Source organism: Thunnus thynnus, chromosome 23, assembly GCF_963924715.1.
Source record: "Thunnus thynnus chromosome 23, fThuThy2.1, whole genome shotgun sequence".
Lineage (NCBI taxonomy): Eukaryota > Metazoa > Chordata > Actinopteri > Scombriformes > Scombridae > Thunnus > Thunnus thynnus.
In genome coordinates, this window is record NC_089539.1 from 12530045 (window position 1) to 12551385 (window position 21341).

At 42.9% G+C, this 21341-nt stretch overlaps 2 protein-coding genes across 16 annotated transcripts in view; both read left to right on the plus strand.

The window, feature by feature from the left end:
* The window catches only part of znf800b (zinc finger protein 800b), a 30054-nt gene extending 20619 nt beyond the window's left edge, over nt 1-9435 (plus strand). For all 8 annotated transcript variants that reach the window (XM_067581354.1, XM_067581353.1, XM_067581357.1 and 5 more), the window contains 7 exons: nt 1703-1883; nt 2089-2269; nt 2429-2591; nt 2910-3274; nt 3429-4595; nt 5726-5838; nt 6473-9435. In XM_067581354.1, the coding sequence (XP_067437455.1) occupies nt 1703-1883; nt 2089-2269; nt 2429-2591; nt 2910-3274; nt 3429-4595; nt 5726-5827 (2159 nt within the window). In that variant the 3' untranslated portion in view covers nt 5828-5838; nt 6473-9435. The remainder of the gene's footprint in view (nt 1-1702; nt 1884-2088; nt 2270-2428; nt 2592-2909; nt 3275-3428; nt 4596-5725; nt 5839-6472) is intronic.
* Nucleotides 9436-11368: 1933 nt separating this feature from the next.
* The window catches only part of grm8a (glutamate receptor, metabotropic 8a), a 301421-nt gene continuing 291448 nt past the window's right edge, over nt 11369-21341 (plus strand). For 4 of the 8 annotated variants that reach the window (XR_010925655.1, XR_010925657.1, XR_010925656.1 and 1 more), the window contains exons 1-2: nt 11372-11785; nt 17394-18215. Coding sequence is in view for 4 of the 8 variants with exons in the window: in XM_067581366.1 (XP_067437467.1) it covers nt 17673-18215 (543 nt within the window). In the remaining 4 variants the exon portion in view is untranslated. Of the gene's footprint in view, nt 11786-17393; nt 18216-21341 lie in introns of all 8 variants that reach the window. The other 4 variants (XR_010925654.1, XM_067581368.1, XM_067581367.1 and 1 more) reach the window with 3 other exon arrangements.

Sequence of the window (21341 nt, forward strand, 5' to 3'; positions counted from 1 at the left end):
AGAGACTCCCTGAACGAGGCAGGAATCAAACTGGCTCGAACTAGACACACCCAGTTTAGTTTGCACACACACGCACACACAGACACCGATGCACAGAATCATTGATTACTTCAACCTCTCCTAAGGCTCCTCCACATTTTACTTTACATTCTGTCGCTCCGAGATGTCTTCTCTCTCTTTAGCACCATCTGCCTCCTGCTCATTATTCTCCTCTCATCTCCTCTGTGTACACACATGCACGCACACACACACACACATACTCAAATGCATGTTGTAACATGTTAAATCCATCCATCATTTCCTTTACTCAGAGTACAGTATCTCTTCTGCTCTCATATCACGAAGGAAATTGACTTTGATCTCGCAGCATTTTTGTTTTATCTACTTCTCATTAGCCACTCTATGTCTCAGAGACCGCTTAGAAGTGTTTTAAAAGTTGTAGGAGACTCATGAAAATGATGAGACTCCAGTTCTCTTGGCCTCTCCCTTCCTTTTAAGAGAAATAAATCTTAACACAAACGGTCAATTATGTTTTGCTCAGTTTTATCCACTGTAATGATTGCTTTTGTAAAAAAAAAAGAACTTTCACATCACAACCTTCTTTTCATCTGCTTGTGGTCTTAATTAAGTTGTTCTGCGCACCAATTTTTCTCAATCAAGACTGCATTACCAGTTTCTGAAAGTGTATTGTATTGTTATTTTGATAAATGAGTTAATTTGTGTCTATTTCTCACCATTGAGACTCTGGGCATTAATTGTGTGGTTACTGGATAAATTGAGTGTTTTTCTTTATAAACAGTCAATTTTTCACCATCCACCTGACAGTGGAGCTATACAATCTCCGATGGCAGTATGATGATTTGTAGTTCATTTCTAAAGTGCCTGAAATTTAATAGCTCTTTCTCAATCTCTTCTTTATCTCCCATTGTAAATAATTTAATTAAAGAAACTTGTACATTTCCAAAAAAGTGGAATATACGCATCAAGGAGGCAAAATAATTACAGTACCGTGTAGTTACTGGTAGTGTATAGACACTGTAAAAGACACTCTGTGTGAATTTAAAAAAATGTGCCAAACTGAAAGCATTCAAACAGAAAATATTTTGCAACCTTCATCTTTTCAGTTCATAGACAGAGTTACCCAAACCCGTCCTCATTCTAACTATATTAAGCACTTTTCCATTTTATGTCTTCTGTGAGCTTTTAAAATTTGTTCAGTAACACAAAAGAAAATTGAAGAGAATGGGTGGCTGGCTTCTGTGAGATGATGTTGTCTGTTTAGATTTTTGGGCTTTTATCTATTTAGACATCAGTAAAACATGACTCTGCATAACTGAAGTGGGCCGAAGACGCATCTCTCTCGCTCTTGCTTTTGTATAATGAGCTGCTCAAGCGGCCCACAGAGCGACCGGCCCACTGGGATTTCTCCCGGTGCTCCTTATAGCCAGTCCAACTATGTACTGTAGCCCCCTCCACCTTTCAAATACTACACTAGTGTAAAGCAGGCTATGGGTAGTTCAGGGAACCTGGGAGATTAGAGCATCCCAAAGAAAAGTGAACTGGGCTGAGTTCTGCCTGTTTAGAAAGACTGAAATCCCAGCAGCCATTAAAATAATAGACATAAGTGGCATTAATCAGAAACTCTTATGATAACCTTGTACAAATTACAGTGGTTGTTTTTTTTTGGGTTGTTCCTTTCTAGGTTCACCGGGTGATGACAGACAGAGTGTAGCTATTAAGGATTTGTTGGATGCCATCTATCCCAGAGTCGACCGGCCAGACTATGTGGTCCGACTGGAGCCCATCCAGACCACCACCAAGGCAGTTTTTCAGTACCTCACCACAGAGGAGGAGCTGGCTAGATATCCATCGCACACAACCAGGTAGTATAACCTTTAAAATGTAAATTATCTCCTTAGTATTTACATTTCTCTCTTTCACAGAGCAACACTACATTTTTCATCTACACAGGGTGCAGACTTGACTTTGTGTTTTATACTGATCCAGTCACTCTAGCCTCTCACTGGGGTTTTCAACTACTTCCATCCTCCCATAGTCTCTGACCGTATGTGTCAACATGCTTCACAGTGCTAGAGAGAGCCCGGTAGTGTGGGAGGGAGAACCAGTGGAGGATGTTGACAACAATCAGGCCAGCCAGCCAGGAGGGCCAGAAAGCCCAGGACACAACCAGGGACAGAGAAGATGGGAGGCTGAAGAGGCAGCTAAAGAGGAGACGCCACAGCCTGAAGATGAGGGATCCACTAGTGGGGTAGGTGGCTTGGCAGGTCAGGAATCATAAGTGAAAAAAGTAAAGTAGGGTGGAAGTCAGTGTATGTACATCTTTAAACTCATTTTAAAAATACCTGTCATTGTTGAGATGCATCATATTTTCATATGCTAACTGACTGTCTTTGTTTTTACCATCCAGGTTGAGGATGTGACAATCTCCTGTTGTCTGTGCGGTCAAGACTTTAACTCACGCCGCAGCATTAGGCGTCACTGCCGCAAAATGCACCAGACTAAACTCGAGGAGCTCCGAAAGTTCACAGAGACACGGACAGTTCCCACAAGCCTGCTCTCTATGGTGAAAGGTGAGAGTTGACTGAAAAGTTACGGCATAGACTTTCCAAGAGAAACCGCCTGAAATAAACAAAAACAAAACTGTCTTTCAGTATAACAGTTCTCATTTCTGTGCTTGCACATTGGATGTTGGGGCGGTGCAAATTTTGGTTATGCATGAGTTGAGAAAAGATGACAATTCTTTTTATTAGTGGTCCATTTTTATAAATAGGGTGAACTCTATAGAAGTGTTTATTTGCTGTTAGTTGGTCCTTTTTGTAGTATTTTTGTTTTCACATTGGTCTTTTCAAAGTAAACATAAAATGACAATTTCTCTTGTTGTCATGAAGGTCGGCAAAGGACTCTGAGCACACCTACTGGAAAATCCTGCCCAGTGTGCCTCAAAACCTTTGCTACCAAAGCCAACGTACGCCGCCATTATGATGAGGTGCACCGTGGTCTGCGTAGGGACACCATCACACCCAGCATTTCCTCACGACCTGGCCAGCCCTTCTCTCTGGAGGTCACACCCCCCAGGAAGAGCAACAATTCCTCTCCGACACGTGGCCACCACTCCAAGTCCACCCCTGTGAACTCTAAAACAACGCCTTCAAACCAAAACCAAGCCAAACCTCAGAGTCCACTTCCAGCCTCTCCACAGGCGAACCCGGCTTCATGTCGCTGCACGCTTTGCAAGAGGAACTATAGCTCTCAGGTTTGCTTTGTTGCCCCACTGTTATCTTTAGATTAATCCAACTGTGGGAAATCCATATAGGGAAAGGGAATAAAACCAGAAAGTATTAGAAACAATATTTAGCAGTTGATTAAATTAATATGGAAACTGTCTTTTGTTTTGGTCTGTATTTCAGCTCATGTTGAAGAGGCACATGCGTATTGTCCACAAGATCTACAGCATCAAAAGTAACAGGTCTGCTACCACGACAACCTCCACTACTACAGCAGCCACTCCTAACAGCAGCAGCGCCAGCTTGGGCCCCAGCAACAACATCCGAGTGAAAGAGGAAGCGGTTGAACCCTCAGAAGAAGATGACGATGAGGACATTGACAGCAGCCCGGCCCCGTCTCCCAGTGACAGCACTGGCACAAGTAAAGGTGTTTCTGTGGCACACAACGCCATGAAAGTGAAGGAGGAGGAAGCCCCATCGAGCCCAAAGCTGACATCACCCTTATCCTCATCCACCTCGCGTGCGGGCAACACGTGCAGCGGGGGAATGGTCAACAAAATGACTAAACTGTCTGTGGGTTTTGACTTCAAGCAGCTCTTCTGTAAGCTGTGCAAGCGACAGTTCAGCTCACGTCAGAACTTATCTAAGCACATTGAGCTGCACACGGATGGCAACGACATCTTCATTAAGTTCTACCGCTGCCCTCTCTGCCGCTATGAGTCACGTCGCAAACGTGACGTCCTGCGCCATGTGACTGTGGTCCATAAGAAGTCATCTGGGTACCTAGCCAAGATCATGCCCAAGCTGGAGAGCAGGGCAGTGAAGAGGCTAGCTGAGGTCGTCCTCAACAACACGAACCCTAAGCGAGCAAGCGGCACCGTCAAGGAGGAAGTGAACGGACGCCACACCTCATCGTCCTCTTCCTCCTCTCCCTCACCTCCTGTCACTCGCAAGCAAGAGTGCTCCACAACCGCCCCAACCGCCGGATCAGCCTTGACCTCCTCCTCTTCTTCCTCCGCACCGCCGCCAGCTCCCGTCACTCGGAAACAGCAGGACCTCTCGTCCGCAACGTTCACCCCGTCCCCTCCTGTAACCCGTAAGCAGGAGAGACAACAAACCCATCAGCACCGCCCCGTCACCCCACCAATGACCCGCCGCAGCGATAAACACACACACCAGCGCAACTCCTCCTCTTCCTCCACCTTACCCAGCAACCAAACTCCACACACCCGGCGGCATGACACCCAGTCAGAGAGCAGCAGCACCGGGACGTCCTCCACTGAAGTCAGGGTGACCAAGAATTTCTCCCTGCACGCCTGCGACCAGTGTGGACGGGCCTTTGCTAAGAAGGTATTGGATTTTAAATTCATGACATCAATTTTCTTTCAGAGAAACACCTTGTAGGCTTTTCCCAATAAAGAATAATACAAGTTACAAAGGTTAAAAAGAACTACAAGTCACCGTCAGGGCATATAATGTGATGGATAACTATCTTATTCATCACACTGTATGCCCTGATGAAGACTCTACACAAAGAGCCTGCCTTAGATTGCTTGATTTATGTGACATTTGACATTTATTAACATCGATTGAGTAAGCTGGTCGCTCGCTCCCTAATTTCTTAGAAAAAAACACACAGTTTACTGAATCTATGCGAGAGAAGTCATTGTAGGAATCCCATATAATAGATGTTTTTTTCATGGTTCCTCCACTTAAGTATTTGTCTCACTCTCCCTCTTCCTCATAACTGTCATGCTGAAAATACTTTGAAAGCGCAGTGTCAAAAGCTAACATCATATTTGCATCCAAACCACTGATTAGGATGTGTTATAAACTGTATATGTAAGACATTAGGAAATAACAGGGTAGGAAGGAGTAATTCTTATTTACTTTGATAAATTATTATCTTTAGTTTTTAGCTGCATACATCTGGCCAAACACAATTTGTATCAAGTACAGATTAGTGGATTAGTGGATTAGTTGATCAACAGAAAGTTAATTGGCAACTATTTTGATAATCTATTAATCCTTTCCTAGCTTTTTCCATCTCTTCAAATGTGAGGGTTTGTTGCTTTTATTAGTTTTGATATTATTGTAATTTGAATATGTTTGTGATTTGGACTGTTGGTCTGACAAAGAAAGACATTTAAAGATGTCACCTTGGACTCTTGGAAATTTCAAGAGGCATTTTTCACTATTTTCTGATGTTGTAGAGAACAAACACTTGTTTAGTAATCAAGCAAATTATCTGTAGATTAATTTATAATCAATATAATTTAGTTGCAGCCCTATTATCAAGACACATTAGCTGAATAATGACATCCTTTATTTACATCCAACCAGAATCAGGTGTTCTCATTATCTGCATTCTGCCTGCAGTGCAATATTAAAGGTATCCAAACAAGTAGTTTAACTCCATGTAAAACTTACTTCTTAAACTTATATGTAAATTATCTTTTCTTTCAATTTATTTTCATCAGTTGTACCTGGAGTCTCATAAGCGAAGCCATCGTAACGCAGCAACGGCAGCAGCCAACAGGAGGAAAGGAGTCAGCACCCGCTCCAAATCCCTGGTCTGGTGAAACAACACAGTGTAAGAATTCAAAGGGTTTACCTACAGCACAAGGACTCTGCCACTTCATCGCTGTCTTCTTCCTCCTGCTCTCATTTTGCATTTCTTTTTGCTTTTTTCTCCCTTCCTGTGAGTTGCACTGGATTTCTTCCTTTCTTGTTTCTTCTCTCCTTCTCTCTCGGCTGCTGCTGCATATTCAGAAACCACAAAGACGCGCTGCTGTGTGGTGTGTACTTGAGCAAATTTGTGAATGTCTGTGTGTGTGTGTGTGTGTGTGTGTATGTGTGTTGGCTTCTGATATATGAGTTTCCTTTTTTGCCAAGAGAGGTGTGTGTGTTTGTGTGTGCTTATGTTTGTGCAGAAGACCATTCCCTCGGGCAGAGATGAGAAACCACCGTCATTCTGCAGCCTTTAATTGACCGCTCAGCACGTTTACCAGCTGTTTGCTACGTTCTCCCTCTGGCTGATTTCTCTGTGTGTCTCTCTCCTCATTAGAAATCTTCCTCTTGTCTAACTGTTATTTTCTGCTTCTTGCTTATCATTACCTCGTTCTTCCCTCCTGCTTCTCTCTCTTGATCCTTCCTCTCACTTACTCTGTTCTTTCTTTTGTTCTCCTCTTTCCTCATCATTCTAATCTCTCTCTCTCTTCCCACAGGTCCACAGGGGATGATGGGCGAGCGAGCCACTAACAATGAAGAAGAGAAAACTTTTCAATCGGAAAAAAAAACAGACGGATGGAACAAGCACAGACAAGAGATGAAGGAAACAAACAAAAAGGAACAATGGAGCATGATAGAGGAACGAAGGAAGTATGAAGGATTTTCCACCTTTTTGCTTAAGAACCAAATATATTATTGGAGATTTTTGTATAGTTTCATTATGAAGCCAGCCAGCTGTAGTGCACAAACTGGCCGGACGGTGGCGCTGCTATCCACGGAGAGACTGTAGTGAAAAGTAGATTCACTACTACTGTATATATCTGTATTTACTTACTACAGTATGTAAATATAGATCCATACACAGATGACTGACTTGTACTGCTTTGCTCTTGGTAAACAAAGTTAACAAAAAGGATGAAGACATACTATGGATGTGTGTGTGTGTGTCTCTGTCTGTCTGTCTGTCTGTGTGTGTGTGTGTGTGTGTGTGTGTGTGTGTGCATGCGTGCACGAGTGTGAAAGAAGGAGGGAATCAGAACTGGATTGTGTCCTCCAAAAAACTGACTGGAAACAAACATTTTTTGTTTTTTTTTCCCGATAAGAAAAAGCAGAATTTGACCCTTAACAATCCCACACCGATGCAGAAAACCTTGGGTCCTTAGCTATTAGCATTTCAAACCAATTAATTTTCAACTTGTACTGTATGTATAATCTCACCTTAAATAGTGTGCTGAGAGTGAAGAATACAACAGAATATCAACAGAATATACATATTCATCCCCTACTTTTCCCCTGACATAGACAAGTGTTTTCCTTCCTGTAATTCTTCAGAAGGGTAGATTCTTGCCTTAGAGTGGAAAATCACTTTCATCTTCTCGTGTAAGAGCTTCCTGTTGACACAGAGGAGCAAACAGATCGCTGCACTGTAACATTCGTCATGCTAGCAGTCCATAGTCTGATTTAGTCACCTGTTGTATTTGCTTTACTGTCTGACCAACAGCAGTCTTATAAAAGAGGATCAAAAAGTTCATAAATTACAGGGTATGGTCAAAATAAGAGAAAACCAAAAGTGCATTTTGCAGTTTTCTTTAAAAACTGCTGTTTCGTATATCACTTATTTTCTGTTCTTTTCTGCTGGACTGATTGCATGCTTGTGAAAGGTATTTCCTTTACTTTGACCGTATCCTCTTTTACCTTCATATATCAGACAGGTGATCAGCCTCAGCAATAGACTGGTTGTAAAAAAAAAACCCGCCAGACTATGGTCATCAGTCTTTTTTTTTTTTTTTTTTTTTTTTTAATCGATTATTTTCTTGGCATTTCTGCTTTTTTCGACAGCGACAGCCAAGGGTGCTGGTCGCAATTGAACCCGCGCCACTGCGGTAATGATACGTGGTACACACTCTACACAGTGAGCCACCGGAGCGCCGCTATGGCCATCAGTTCTGTGTAGGTTTGCTAGGACTAAAGGAGTTATGCTCTGAAATGAAGCAAAGTGTCACCTTTGCTCACAGAATAATCAAAATCCTACAAAAGGCACTAATTATGATGATATAAAACAATATGTGGTAGCACAATGATAATACGTCTATGTTACATTAATTTTCCTTTAAATATGGATTATTTTGGGACATAACAGCTCAGTTCAACTGTTAACTCTAAGGTACAGTATGCTACCACTGGCGAAACATTCAAACTATCAAATTAATACAATCATTAAGGCCTACATGGCAGATCATTTGTGTTAATGCATGAGAATCCAATTAACAGTGAGCAGGAAAGATAGCCCTGCCCATTGATTGAGTGGTAATGTGTGAATGCACATTTTTGCAGACAGGCAGCTTTTGGTTTTACTGTAACAGCCGTACTGCTTCAGACATTACAAACCATTAACTGGAAAACTTCAATTTCTGCGTCTAGCGACATAATTTTGTCATCTTGCTTGTTACAAACTTTCAGAAAGCAGTTGCAACACAGCATCACTGCACTGTACTCCACTTACTGCTGTAATCTACTGTTGGTGGTGCTAGTCATGATCATAATGGGCCAAAATATGGGAGATGTAAACACACACACATAAAAAGGAAAGCTACATGCCTGAGTAAGAAACATCATTTAATTCTCCTAACGTAGAAGTTTACATTCAAGTTTTTGTTCCATTAACAAAATATGCAGGGGCTCCTTAAATCAACTTTTAAACTATTTTATTTTTAAACCCGTATAATCGCCATTTATTTGAACTACACTAAATGCTGCATCAGTTCCATTCAAAATGTGCTTTCATGTACTCAAACTTGAGGGGGGCTGCGCTTGTTGGACACACCCCGAGGTAGTCTTTGAAACACTGGCACATGACAGGAGGAGGGAGGAAAGGAACGGAGGAAGACCAAATGTAGATATGTCTTAATGTTCAAACAGAAAGCCATGAAATGGAACAAAACCAGAAAAAAGGAAAGACCAAACTCTATTTTTATAACTGAAAACGCTAGTGCAACAAGGTCTTGAAAACGTGTATTGATTCATCCCACACGGATGGTATAAATAATAGTTATAATAGTCACAATAGTTATTGACTTGTACTTAACTGTTGGTTGACCATATGCTTCAAACATGTCTGACTAGTTACTACTCTGTCAATGTTTAATACTGAGGCAACTTTGCATTGTTCCAGGATTAGTTGTCTTTTTTTTTTTGTATCTCATTCCTTTTGAAGGACATGTTTTTTGTTTTTTGTTGGAATGTGTCAGGAGGAGAACAGGAATCAAACCTCAAGAGATTCTTAAGCCTTTTTTTTTTTCTCCTTTACATCTTGTCATTTCCTTCATCGTCAGTTGTAATATGTTATTAAGCTCACCTTCTAGAGAACCTGAGAGGAGTTAGAGAAGCCTTTCAAATGTGACAAGAATGTTAAAACCAACCACTTATGTACTAAATAAAAAATGTACTGCTTCAAAACCTCGCAGGGGAGTTGTGTGTGGCTCCGTTTTTGTCCTCAGATATGAGTCATAAGCTTCAATCAATCAATCATATTTGTTTACTGCATTTGCAGAGAGGAGATTTCATTTGCCTTCTCAGGAATTGCTTTTTCGGGTATTTACAGTTTCACTTATATTTGTGAGATTTTTCATTTCCCTTCCCGTGTTATTTCCTGTGGCACAAAACGTCATTTCTTTTCATGTCTCCAGGAACGATACCAGGATTCATCTTGATGACGTCAGTAAGACACACGTATAGTGAGAAAGACCAGTGCAGGATATATTCCTGTGATATGTTGGACTCCAAAACAGCTTACGAACAAACAATAAACTGATCCTACTAACTGGTGTTGTCTGCTGCCATAAATCCGTACGGTTCACCAAATCCAAAGCTGCAAATAATCCCCAACAATTACACTATTTACTTAAGCTTTAAGTAATGTTTGCCAAAAACCAGAGAAGCCAGCTGTTTCGGAAATAGTTTGGCCTTTTTAAAAATGAAAGGATATTTTCGTAACCTGTTTCTGGTTGGAACAAATGGGTTTGGGGCTTAGTGCCAGAGATAAGTCAGGTAAGTTGAAAAGTATCACGATTTGGACTAATGCACCATTGGTTTTGGTCTTTTCATTGTTATTGTTGCCAATAACAAATATATAGAATATCACCAGCTTTATCAATTAAACCACACCTCTGTATTTATTAGGTAAATATCTCCTTTGAAAGGATGCTGGACTCTTCAGTCATATCATTGTTCTGGGGACCCTGGAGACCTCAAATGACCCTGATAGTCCAAATACCAGATGCCACTGCAGGTAGTCCTTTGGTCCAGCATTAGCAGCTCTGATTTCCCCAAATTTTAAAACCCCCTTGTGTGCCACAAAGGACAATTCTTGCATTGGCTTTTTTTGGTTCACAACAGTTGAAAGACCACCGCCTCCTATTCCTCTGTTGCAATGACAGCATATTCGCCACGAGATGGCGCCATTGCTCCGCGTCCCTACACGTCGCCGCAGCGCTAAAGCCACAAATTGGACATGTTGCGCACATCTTCCACATTGTCACATGAGAGAACACCCTGGTCTGTTTCGATTGCCTGGTTCCTCACTCCACACACACAGCTTATCAAATTGTTATTACACAGCAGATGGGATGCGGTTCATTTATTTAATCCCATTCACCGCAAAGAGCCACGGCGCTTTGGTTTTACAAGGGGGGGAATCAATGGGCGCAGTAAAAATGGATTGAAGTTCAGGCAATTAAGAGTGCGGCGCAACGCCTGTGTGAGCGTATTTTTGATGACTTATTAATGTGTTGAAATAACCAAAGCCCTCTATTGTGCAAACTATCGATCCGATTGATTGGTAGTAAACTTGATTGAACGGACTGCCGGACCACACTGATGCAGTTAGACGATGATTTGGTGCGGGCGGGTTACCTGAAAACACACACACACACACGTCTCTCGCGCGGAGTGTTTTTGCGCTTCATTTGGCTGTGGAAGTCGCGCGCTGCCGCTGTCCCTTTCAGCACCGAGGAGCGGTAGAGGAGTGTACGTGTGTGTGTATGTGTGTATGTATGTATGTGTGAACGCGCGCGCGTCTGTGGAGCACTTCACGGGAAGGGTCCACGCGCGATGAGCTTAAAGAGAGGACTATGGATAAAAATCAGGTGGGTTTTACCAACATTATTGATCATGACTGACAGATTCCGCGTATGATGAATTCCTCTGCACCTCTCTCTCTCTCTCTCTCTCTCTCTCTTCTCTCTCTCTCTCTGTGAATGTCTCTCTCTCTCTTCTCTCTGTGTGTGAATGTCTCTCTCTCTCTCTCTCTCTCTCTCTCTCTCTTCTCTCCCTGTGTGAATCTCTCTCTCTCTCTTTCTGTATCTCAGACTCATTCTTGGGAATCGACTTCATTACAGCCAGCCTCCCTCTATTGTCTCCTTTAACAAGTGCGGGGTTAATAATTGCATTTTCTCTTGTATTAAAGAAGCTCTTCTGGTCACGACGGAGCACTTTTTTCTATTGAAAAAACCTCCACATCGGCTTCATAGCTATATCCTGTATTCTTCTCTCCAGCTTGCGGATGGTCTCGTTTTCTTTTTAATTTTGCTGTTGTGTGGTAGTGGTGGTGGTGGAGGGAGAAATAAACTCACCACTCTCCAGGAGGACTGATATTTTTTTGGGCAGGGGGGGGGGGGTGAAGGAAAACTGCTGAGCTCCGCAAGGAAGTTGCCTGAGGCGGGCAAGGACCCCCGAGGAGTCCGCGGGAAAAGAGGCTGGAGACGGTTCTTCTCACACCTTCACACACTGTCGGATGAATTAGATTTTCTGAGGTATCTCATATACTATCATCCCGTTTTCTCCATTCACACTGAAATGCTGTTGCCTCTTTTTTTTTCTCAGCGGGTGTTTTGCGTCTCTCTCTCTCTCTCTCTCTCTCTCTCCCTCTCCCTCTCCCTCTCTCTCTCTCTCTTGTGGCATCCTCACATTCCTCTGGTGATGGATTTCGGGGGCAATCTTGTCTTATTTAGGCTGTTGTCTTGTTTACTACCGACTTGTCCTGCTGCTTATTTCTTCTGTGATTTTTATTGATCATCATTTTTCATTTCACATGGATTCTGTGCGATAGAGAGGTGAGTAAAATGTCTTAGCAGCACATGGGAAGAGATATGTTTCACTCAATAATGCGTGGGTATGGAGTGTTTAAAAAAACACAGATCAGATGAGGAAAATAAGTAATTTTTCTCCCCCTGAAGAGATTCTTCTGTGCATGGCACTGTCTTAATTAGGGTGCAATCTGAATACCACCACCGCTGTGCAGAAGCCTATAGGGCTGCATAATGAGCATACACCCATAGACTTTGATCTCATATAGTCGTGTTTCTGAACCTGTGGGCTGTGGGCTTTTATCACCAGACACATGACTTTATCACGTCAGAGGCATATGTTATTTAAAAATGAGGCGTCTCGTGGCAATTTGAGCTGTGGCTTTATGCGTTTATCCATATATGGGGACAATCAGGATGTGTTCAGAGATATGTTTAAAGATGACAGGGTGAAAGTGTTTTGACATGGCAGATTATTTGAAAATGATATGATATGCATGTGTGCGCCTGCACATTTAATATTTATTTATTTTCAGTCTGGGTAAGCCCATAACACTGAATGGAGGGTGAATCCAGATTGTGTGTGTGTGTGTATGTATGTGTGTGTGTGTGTGGGAGGAGGGAGTTGTACTCAGGGGGATATCACCATCCGAATGCATCTTTGGCTCATGATCTCACAAAATCAAATGTCATATAGTTTGAGAATGCTGCTGGAAAGTGGGAGCTGTGAGATCGGGGAAGGTTAGGGAACAGGTAGAGAGAAAAAATTCTTGAACGAGAGACTCTGAGAAACACCTACTTATGGAGAGAGAGAGAGAGAGAGAGAGAGATAGAGAGGACGAGGAGGAGAAGGCTAGGGGAGAGAGGACAGGGCGGCATGAAAAGCTATCACTTTCTGAAAAGAGCAGTGCGCTCCCCAGAGAGAAGTGAAGGCCTGCAGAAGGCGATTTGTTAGAGCAGAGAGAGAGAGAGGGAGAGAAGGAGGGAGAGGAGGAGAAGCAAAGGAAGGTAGAAATAAAGGCAAAGTGGAAGGTAGAGAAGGCAAAAGAAAGGATGAGGAGGGGTGAAGGAGTTGAGGAGAGAGGGTGAAGAGAGGGAGAAGATAGGAATGAAAGAGGAAAGGAGGAGAAGATAAAAAACCAGAGTATAAGGAGTGGGCAACACTCACCTAGACAGCCAGCCGTGGGTGTAAATTAAAAAGAGTGATGAGCCAGTTGCAGCCTCTTGGGGTCTAACCCTCTTCATCTTTGAGCCACTAACCAGCAGAGCAATGTCTGAGGCCTGCTTTTAGGCGTCCATCTGGGAGAAGAAATCTGGTTTTGAGCCTTTTGTGAAGCGTCCTAAAGGACAAGGACTCTCATGGGAGCATAAAAGAGTTCAGATCAGGTGGTAACTTGTTAAGAATAGCATGTGTAATACAACATGCAGGCAGGGGTGTCACTTCTTTTCGCTCCTTCTCAATGAGCGTGGGTGCGAATGAGAAATGAAACTTTTAATAACCTCGGGGCCTCAGCTTAGTCACGAGAACGGAGCAAAGACATTCACACATTGCCCCGATCTGATTTTTTTTTTTGGGGGGGGGGGGTTCCCTCTTGAGACATTTGCATGTAGTTACATCTTGCATCAGGCCAGCTTAAGTCCATGTGGTCGCTCCCAGTTTGAGATACAATTTGCCAAATATTCAGAGCACCACAAAGATGAAATATGTAGCAAAAGCAAGGGAGATGATCAATAGAAGCTGAGTCTGTGAGCTTTACTGGATCTTATTAGACTATATTCAGACAATGAATCGCAGTCATAGAGAGAGGCGAAGTCCCCCCTATTTCCCTGTCCCCCATGGAACTTATTTCAGAAAAAATATGTATGGTAATCAACAGCGAGAGACACATTTTTTATCCTGTTTGAATTGCGCCATTAATTACACATAAGATGTTTGTCAATTTATATCACCACATAAAGTTCCCTGTTTAAAAAACTTAAGTGTAAAAACAGTAAAGTACCATTTAGCTTTGTGTGAAACTGCTCAGTGAACGACATCTCTCATCTCGCACAAAATATACGTCACCAACACCAACATGGTTGTCGCCATTTTATTCAGCGACTCCTGGTCCTCTTATCAGCTGGGAAGCAAAAAAATTAGCAAGACACGTTGCTCATGTGACTCCATCCCGCTATGAAACACACAGGCATCGTGTCAATGTTAGCTCCAGCGGCTCTGGGAAGCTTGTGGAGACACTTCTGAATTGATAAACATCATATGTGTAATTCATAGCACAATTCAAACGGGATCAAAAATTTATTTTTTGGTCTCTTGCCTGTCACTACTGTGTATATTTTTTTCTGAAATAAGGTCCCATGGTGGTCCAGTGGAAGGGGAGAGACTTTGTCTCTCTATATTGTATATATATATTTATTTGTATGTATTAAAGCTTAATTAAAGGGGCCTCAAGCTTCATTTGGACCCTTTCTGCGCCTGAGGGAAGTGGAGCTTGAATCCAAGGAAAAAGTGTTGAATAAACAATATTGCGGGGAGTAGAATACATGGTGTTAGCAGATGAATCAGAGCTGGCTAACCAAAGCAGGGTTTTTAATCATAGCGGGGGCTTGGCTGTGTATGAGTGGCTTTGACCTAATTCCATTTAGAGTGGAGAGAAACTGATGAATTAATTGGAACAGAATCGAATTATAAATGGATTCATCGAGAGAGCAGTTGATGCTGTGTTTAGATCTGAGCCTCGCAACCTGTTTGAGGCCCCTGTGGGTGAAATCAAGCAGGGCTGGTGAATATTTAGAAAAGTTAAAGTTTTGTAAATGCTGCTTTACTTATAATATAGATAGTCTATTTTTGTTGTTGTTTCCTTTTAAAATCATCAGTTTTACCTAATTCAGCATCATATAGGCAGGACCGGACAGAAAAAATGAGCCGTGAGAGCGAGTAATAATGCAGGTGTTGCCTCAAGGCCCTTATCATATCAGTTTATAATGTGATTTAATGATGCATATAGTATTGACAAACACATCTGCTATGGCTGATATTACCACAAACTAATTAGCCACACGTTGAACCTGGAGCCTTTGGGGCCCCTGAGGGTCGAGGGCCCAGGGGCAGTCGTCCGCTTTGCCTGGTTGGTATTCCAGCCTTGAGTATAGTTTTATAAGTGGGCTCAATTCCACATTTAAATGTTAGAAAATGGAAGCTGAGTGCATCTTCGGGATCAATACGTGGACACATCTTCTCATTTGCTTTTTCGCTAACAGTTAGATGAGCTCTGTATGTTTTTGAAGTAAGCTAGATTCATAAAGCTCTGCGATATGTGTATATTTTTCGCCCAAGTTGAAACACTTTCAACTCATGGAGACATGTCTTTGTGTCAATTAGCGCTGCTCCGGGCGAATTCGCGTCCAATCGGGTCTTTCCATCGACTTTGTATATAATCACGCTGTGTCCAGAATCCTCTTTCTCATTCTGTCTAAACACATAGTAAAGCTCACTGATTAACACATTATTTCTCATTCGTTTAATTTATGCTGGACTATTTCCTCGCAACCTCACAGTTATGAAAAGACTTCAGGAAGTCACTGCTTCCAGCCAAGAAATAGTCCAACACACAACCCCCTGTAAAACTTCAAATTTGTACAGATTAAACAAACTAGATAAAATGCGTTAATTAGTTAGCTTTAGAGGTGCTCACAGGCAGATTTTGTTACCTTTGGGCAGAGCCAGGCTCACTTTCGCCCCCTCTTTCTAGTCTTTATGCTAAGCTAAGCTAAAGAGGTGCTGGTTAGGATATTACACAGTAGTCTATATGTGTTGGAAAATGATTCTGAAAGGGAAAATAAGCAATGTAATGAACAACAAAGCTAATTAATAGGCTAAACTGTGTGATATGGGCCATCTCAATAGCTAAGCTTGTGTGTATTGAGGTTAGCAGGACACCTATAATAAAGAGAGGTGTTTCAGAGTGATGGCCTAAATATCTAAAAATGATATCATAAAATGAATACTGACCAAACAGCCTTGAACAGCATTATATGGTGCTGAATTTAATGCAATATCTGATGTAATTCTCTGTTCAAATTTCAGTTTCTAGGAGCTTTGCATCTTTACTAAGACGGGCTAAATATCCCTTGATAGCAAATACACTCAGACACTCTATTTGTTAACTACGTTTCTGGGGAAAAAGGTGAGGAAGAGGCAACAATTAACCCGCCTTTAAATACTTATTTAGAGATCAATTTCCTCCTCCCCCTAAACAGCTTCCATGCAAAAAATAAAATCAGGGATTTCAGATCAGGGGAGCTAAATGAGAAAATAAATCCCCGGGGTCTTGGCTAATGAAAGCACATTAGCAGTCGTATCATGTTGGAGCCAACCAGTTTGTCACGAGCAATTTTCAGTCCCGGCCCAAACCAAGTTATAGCACTTCTCAAGGATATGGCTGCTTAATGTGCAGCTCAGTGGGTAGAACATGACATTATAACTGCCAGGGATCGAGGTGCAACCTCCCTGCGGTGGGTGACGCAGAAGTGTCATATCAACATTTAATACTGTAAACATGAAGAAACAATGTTCAACATTAAATCTACCTGTTGAGATTTCAAGTTCTGTGTGTGTGTGTGTGTGTGTGTGTGTGTGTAGAGTGTAGTGGATTTAATATGTTCATTTAGCTGCACCAGAAACAGCAGGTGTTTGAATGATGCAACACACTTGCTCCAAGGCATCTCTCTCCCTGTCTTTTCACTGCTGTCTCTGTTTCTCTCCCCACTGTCTCACATGCTTTGACTTTCTGTCTCTCCTCCTTCTCCTCTGTCTGTCTCCCACCATCTCTCCCTCCCTCCTCCTCCTCCTCCTCCTCCTCCTCCTCCTCTTCCTCGCTCTGTTCATTTCACTCTCGCTCTTCCTCATCTCCACTGCAGCAGGTAGCGTGCGCCTTCGTGCGAACAGCCCGAGGAGCTCGCCAAGGTTCACTGCTGTCATTTTAACAGCTGTTCCACTCATTGATATGCCAAGAGATGAGTGTGTGTGTGTGTGTGTGTGTGTGTGTGTGTGTGTGTGTGTGTGTAGAGGTGATTACAAGCTGACAGATTTGGGTTTTTCAATTATAGAATGGTAGTGCAATTTTTGACAGGTCTACTGGAAACACCATGCCTATGTGAGTGTGCGCTTGTGCAGCCGAATGAGCATGTAGGTGTGCGTATTTTAAACTTGTTATTTGTATGCTCGGTTACATTTCTTGCCTTGCCCGTGATTGGTTTACACATGTTTGTCATGTGGACCGTACATCCCTGCATCTCATTGGCACTGAGGCATCCTCTCTCTGTCTCTTCCCAACAGGCTCTTCTGAAGATGTGACTTGCGGATTACAGGATCTACTCCCTGACTAGATTTCTGCTACGTCACTGCCACACTTCCACGCAACCACTCTCTTTGTAACGCTGTCTCTTTTGGAATATGATTCGTTCCTGGGGCTCAGCTAGCTCCACCTCTGGGGTCCTTTACCCCTCCCTTGTTGACCAATAGGAAGGCTTTCATCTTTAATATTCCCAAAAGCGCATCTTCAGTTTTGGAATACCTAACCCTCCTCTAAGATTACCTTTGTCTCAATCGCTGATCATGGAACCTCAGTGGAACCCGACTTCTTACCCCCAGTCTCCTTCTGTCATCTTCCTGCTCGTGGCGACTTCTTACACTTGGCTCCTACCCGTCGCCTCCCCTCAGCGGATCCCGACAGACCCCCAGGCAGCGCCAGAGTACGCCCACTCCATCCGACTGGATGGCGACATCATCCTCGGCGGATTGTTTCCCGTCCACTCGCGGGGGGACCGCGGCACCCCTTGTGGGGAGCTGAAGAAGGAGAAGGGTATCCACCGTTTGGAGGCCATGATGTTCGCCATCGACCTGATCAACAAGGACCCCGAGCTGCTGCCCAACATCACGCTGGGGGCCCGGATCTTGGATACCTGCTCCAGGGACACGTACGCGCTGGAGCAGTCCTTGACTTTTGTGCAGGCCTTGATAGAGAGGGACGGCTCTGACGTCCGCTGCGCTAACGGAGACCCTCCAATCTTCACCAAGCCGGATAAAATTGTAGGGGTGATAGGAGCCGCGGCGAGCTCAGTGTCCATCATGGTGGCCAACATCCTGCGTCTGTTTAAGGTAAGATTTGACTCTTTAACCTCACCTCAACTCTCCTCTCCTCTCCTCTCCTCTCCTCTTCTGAATGATTGCCACGTAAGGCACGTTCACCCGCCTCCCCTCACTCATCATTGCTGGCAAGATAAAGTTCAGTGATGACAACCAATTAAAATGTAGTCAGTCTTCCTGGAGTTTTCAACAGAGAGAAGAAAAAAAAGGAGTGAGAGATTACGTTTTTGCCCGTGCATTTGCTTTGAGAAGCCTAAAGTGTGATTTTAATCTCCCATGTTCTGATGTGTGTGTGTTTGTGAGAGAGGAGATGTGTCAAGATGTGTCAAGTCATGCTTGTAAGGAAGGCTTTTGTGTGTGTGTGTGTGTGCGCGTGCTGTGGAGCTTAGATCATTCCTGGCTTGTGGTTGAGCCAAATAAAAATGGCTGCCAAACACGGGTATCAATTACTGCTGAAATCTGTCAACAGCCACTTCATTCACTGCGGCGTGCGCTTGTGTGCGCGCGAGTGTGTTGCGCCTGTTAGGACATTTCTCTGTGCAAGTGTGTTTCCTACTACATGTGTGGGCCTAATTGAGCATCCTTATGAGTGCTCATGTGTATGCATGCGACAGTGTTTCTTCTCTTTGTGCTGCTCGTGTTTGTGTCCTTGCAGAGGCACTCGTATCTGTGATAGAATACTTGTGTCTCTCTAGGCGTGTGTGTGTGTGTGTGTGTGTGTGTGTGTTGGCGTTGTCATCATTAGCTGAACAGGGCTGATGGATAGCCGTATGATTATGAAATATGAGCCCAGTAATGACGCCCATGGCATTTCACATCCACATCTATCCCACGCTCTTTCATAATGTGTGTGTGTGTGTCTTTGTGGCCACACATTCTGTGCCTCCCTCTGTTCAGAAATCTATACCCTATGTGTGTGCATGAGAGCATATGGGAGTTTGTGCATATGTGTGTGTGTGTGTGTGTTTGAACGCACTTGTTAACAACTAGCTTGCGCTTTGAATGGAAGATTTGCATATTAAACAACAACAACTAAACATGATTTATGCCAGGATCTGTCACAGCAACAGCACTCGAACAGAGCGCCTTTCTGGCTCCGCGCTGCCTCGTTCTCATTTGCCTAATACGATTTAGTGTGTTGTGTACACACACACACACCGTTTGCACATGTGTCTACATGTGTGTGGATTGCATGTCAGTGTGGGAGTGAATCTTGCGCGCGTTCACCGATATACTGTATGTTTGGGTAAGTTTTCCAACAATTGTTTGTGTGTGTGTGTGTACGTGAGTCTTAAGAATTTAGTGTATGTGTGTGTGTGTGTGTGTGTAGGTATGTGTGTGTGTGTGTGTGTGTGTGATGATATCAACCAGAGGCCTGTGGCGGTGGTATTATATGACACAAGACGGTATCTTTCTCTGCATGGTTTAACATGAATAATGCAGCATGCGTCACAGTCTGAAAATAGTATGGAGGATACACATGTACACACACACACACATACACACACACACACACACACACACTGCTATAAACATATGTCTTTTTTAAACAGGCTAATCTGACAGTGGCAGTCACAGCCAGTCGCCCACTCAACACAAGGGGCTCAGAAAGCAAATACAGCCAAGAGAGGGGTGTGTTTGTGTATGTGTGTGTGTGTGTGTGTGTGTGTGTGTGTGTGTCTTTTAATCTAGCAGCAGACAAAAGAGATTCAAACAACAGATTGTGTGAAAATTCCACATCCAAATCCTGAAGAAAACAGCCGCTATTTTTATTTATTGATATGTTCCCTCCTCGTGCTCAGCCGTGGAAGGAGCCTCGTGCTGACAATCACAGCTGAGAGAAATCGAGTCGAACAAAAGTTGTTGGTATTTCTTTTGTCACCGGCTCCTCTTTTGAAGATTATCTTTAAACCGTCTCTGCTTTGTGGAGTGATACGGAGAGGACAGAGGGGATGACATAAGATATAATAAGATGAAACTTTGTTAATCCTCGTGGGTGGAAAGCGAGCCGCGGCGGCAGCATATTTCAGAGGAAATTCCAAAGGAGTTTTGTATATAAAAAGAATAGAGCAAAAAATGGCTGTCATCTAAACGCAGTAAAACTGTCAATTTCACCACCGAGTCTGACGGAGCAAGAAATGAGGGGTCATACGCTCGCAGAGGTTGTAGACAAACCAACAGTTTAGCCAGATAATGTAGCGGTTCGTCGGGTCAGAAGATATATCTGAGGGGTCCAGACTTGCCTCTGATCTCTGCTTTTATGTGTGAATTACTGAATAATTTAAGGTTTTCAGTTTTTTTTTTAAATATTCAAATAAAAAAAGGAAAAAAGGCGAGTAGCGAGTAGACATACTGTAGCTTTGTTTTACATGGTCAGGGGCTAAAAAGATAGGACAAATGGTAAAACCATAAGAAAAGGCACCCAAAATAATCCCTCACTGCTCATTTTACTGTTCACATATGTGTTTTCTTCCACATAAGTTTTGCTAACTTTAGGCTTGTTTAAAACCTGTATGATCATCTAGCTTTTTGCGATTCTTGCTTCCTAGTTTTGTTTGTTTGCTGATGTTGACGGCTTAAACTACTAAAATATGTCTCAAGTGCTAATAAACAGAATTATCCTTTAAATAGTCATCGCTGCAGCTGTTTCAGGATGTGTGATACAGCAGCTGCAACACTGTCTAATGAGTTCATAGTCAAACATTGTGTTTTCAGTGTGCATTGCTCCTTGGATCTATGGGGAATTTAATTAATGAGGATGCTGTGGATTCATAGGAGGAAGAGCGGGTAGGTCATGCCTGGGAGTTTCACAGATTGCAAGTTCAACATGGAGTGCACATACTTTATCTGAAACATCCTTGCCATCGCTAACATGTTGTCTTTTTTTTATATTTTGTCTGTATTCATCTCTTTAACCACTCTTCCTGAAAGAGTAACTGTTTCACCCTTGAATATTGATTGTGTTTGTTCATGGTCGGTAATTACAGCGACATTATGGATCGGTGAGCCCCTGAGACTTTTGATCACCTCTTAAACCACCTTGAGGCAAACCTTGGCTACAGCTACAATCTCATCTTTGCACTGGAAAACCTAATAACACATATAGATACCAGACCTGTAAGTTAACTCTATCAATTG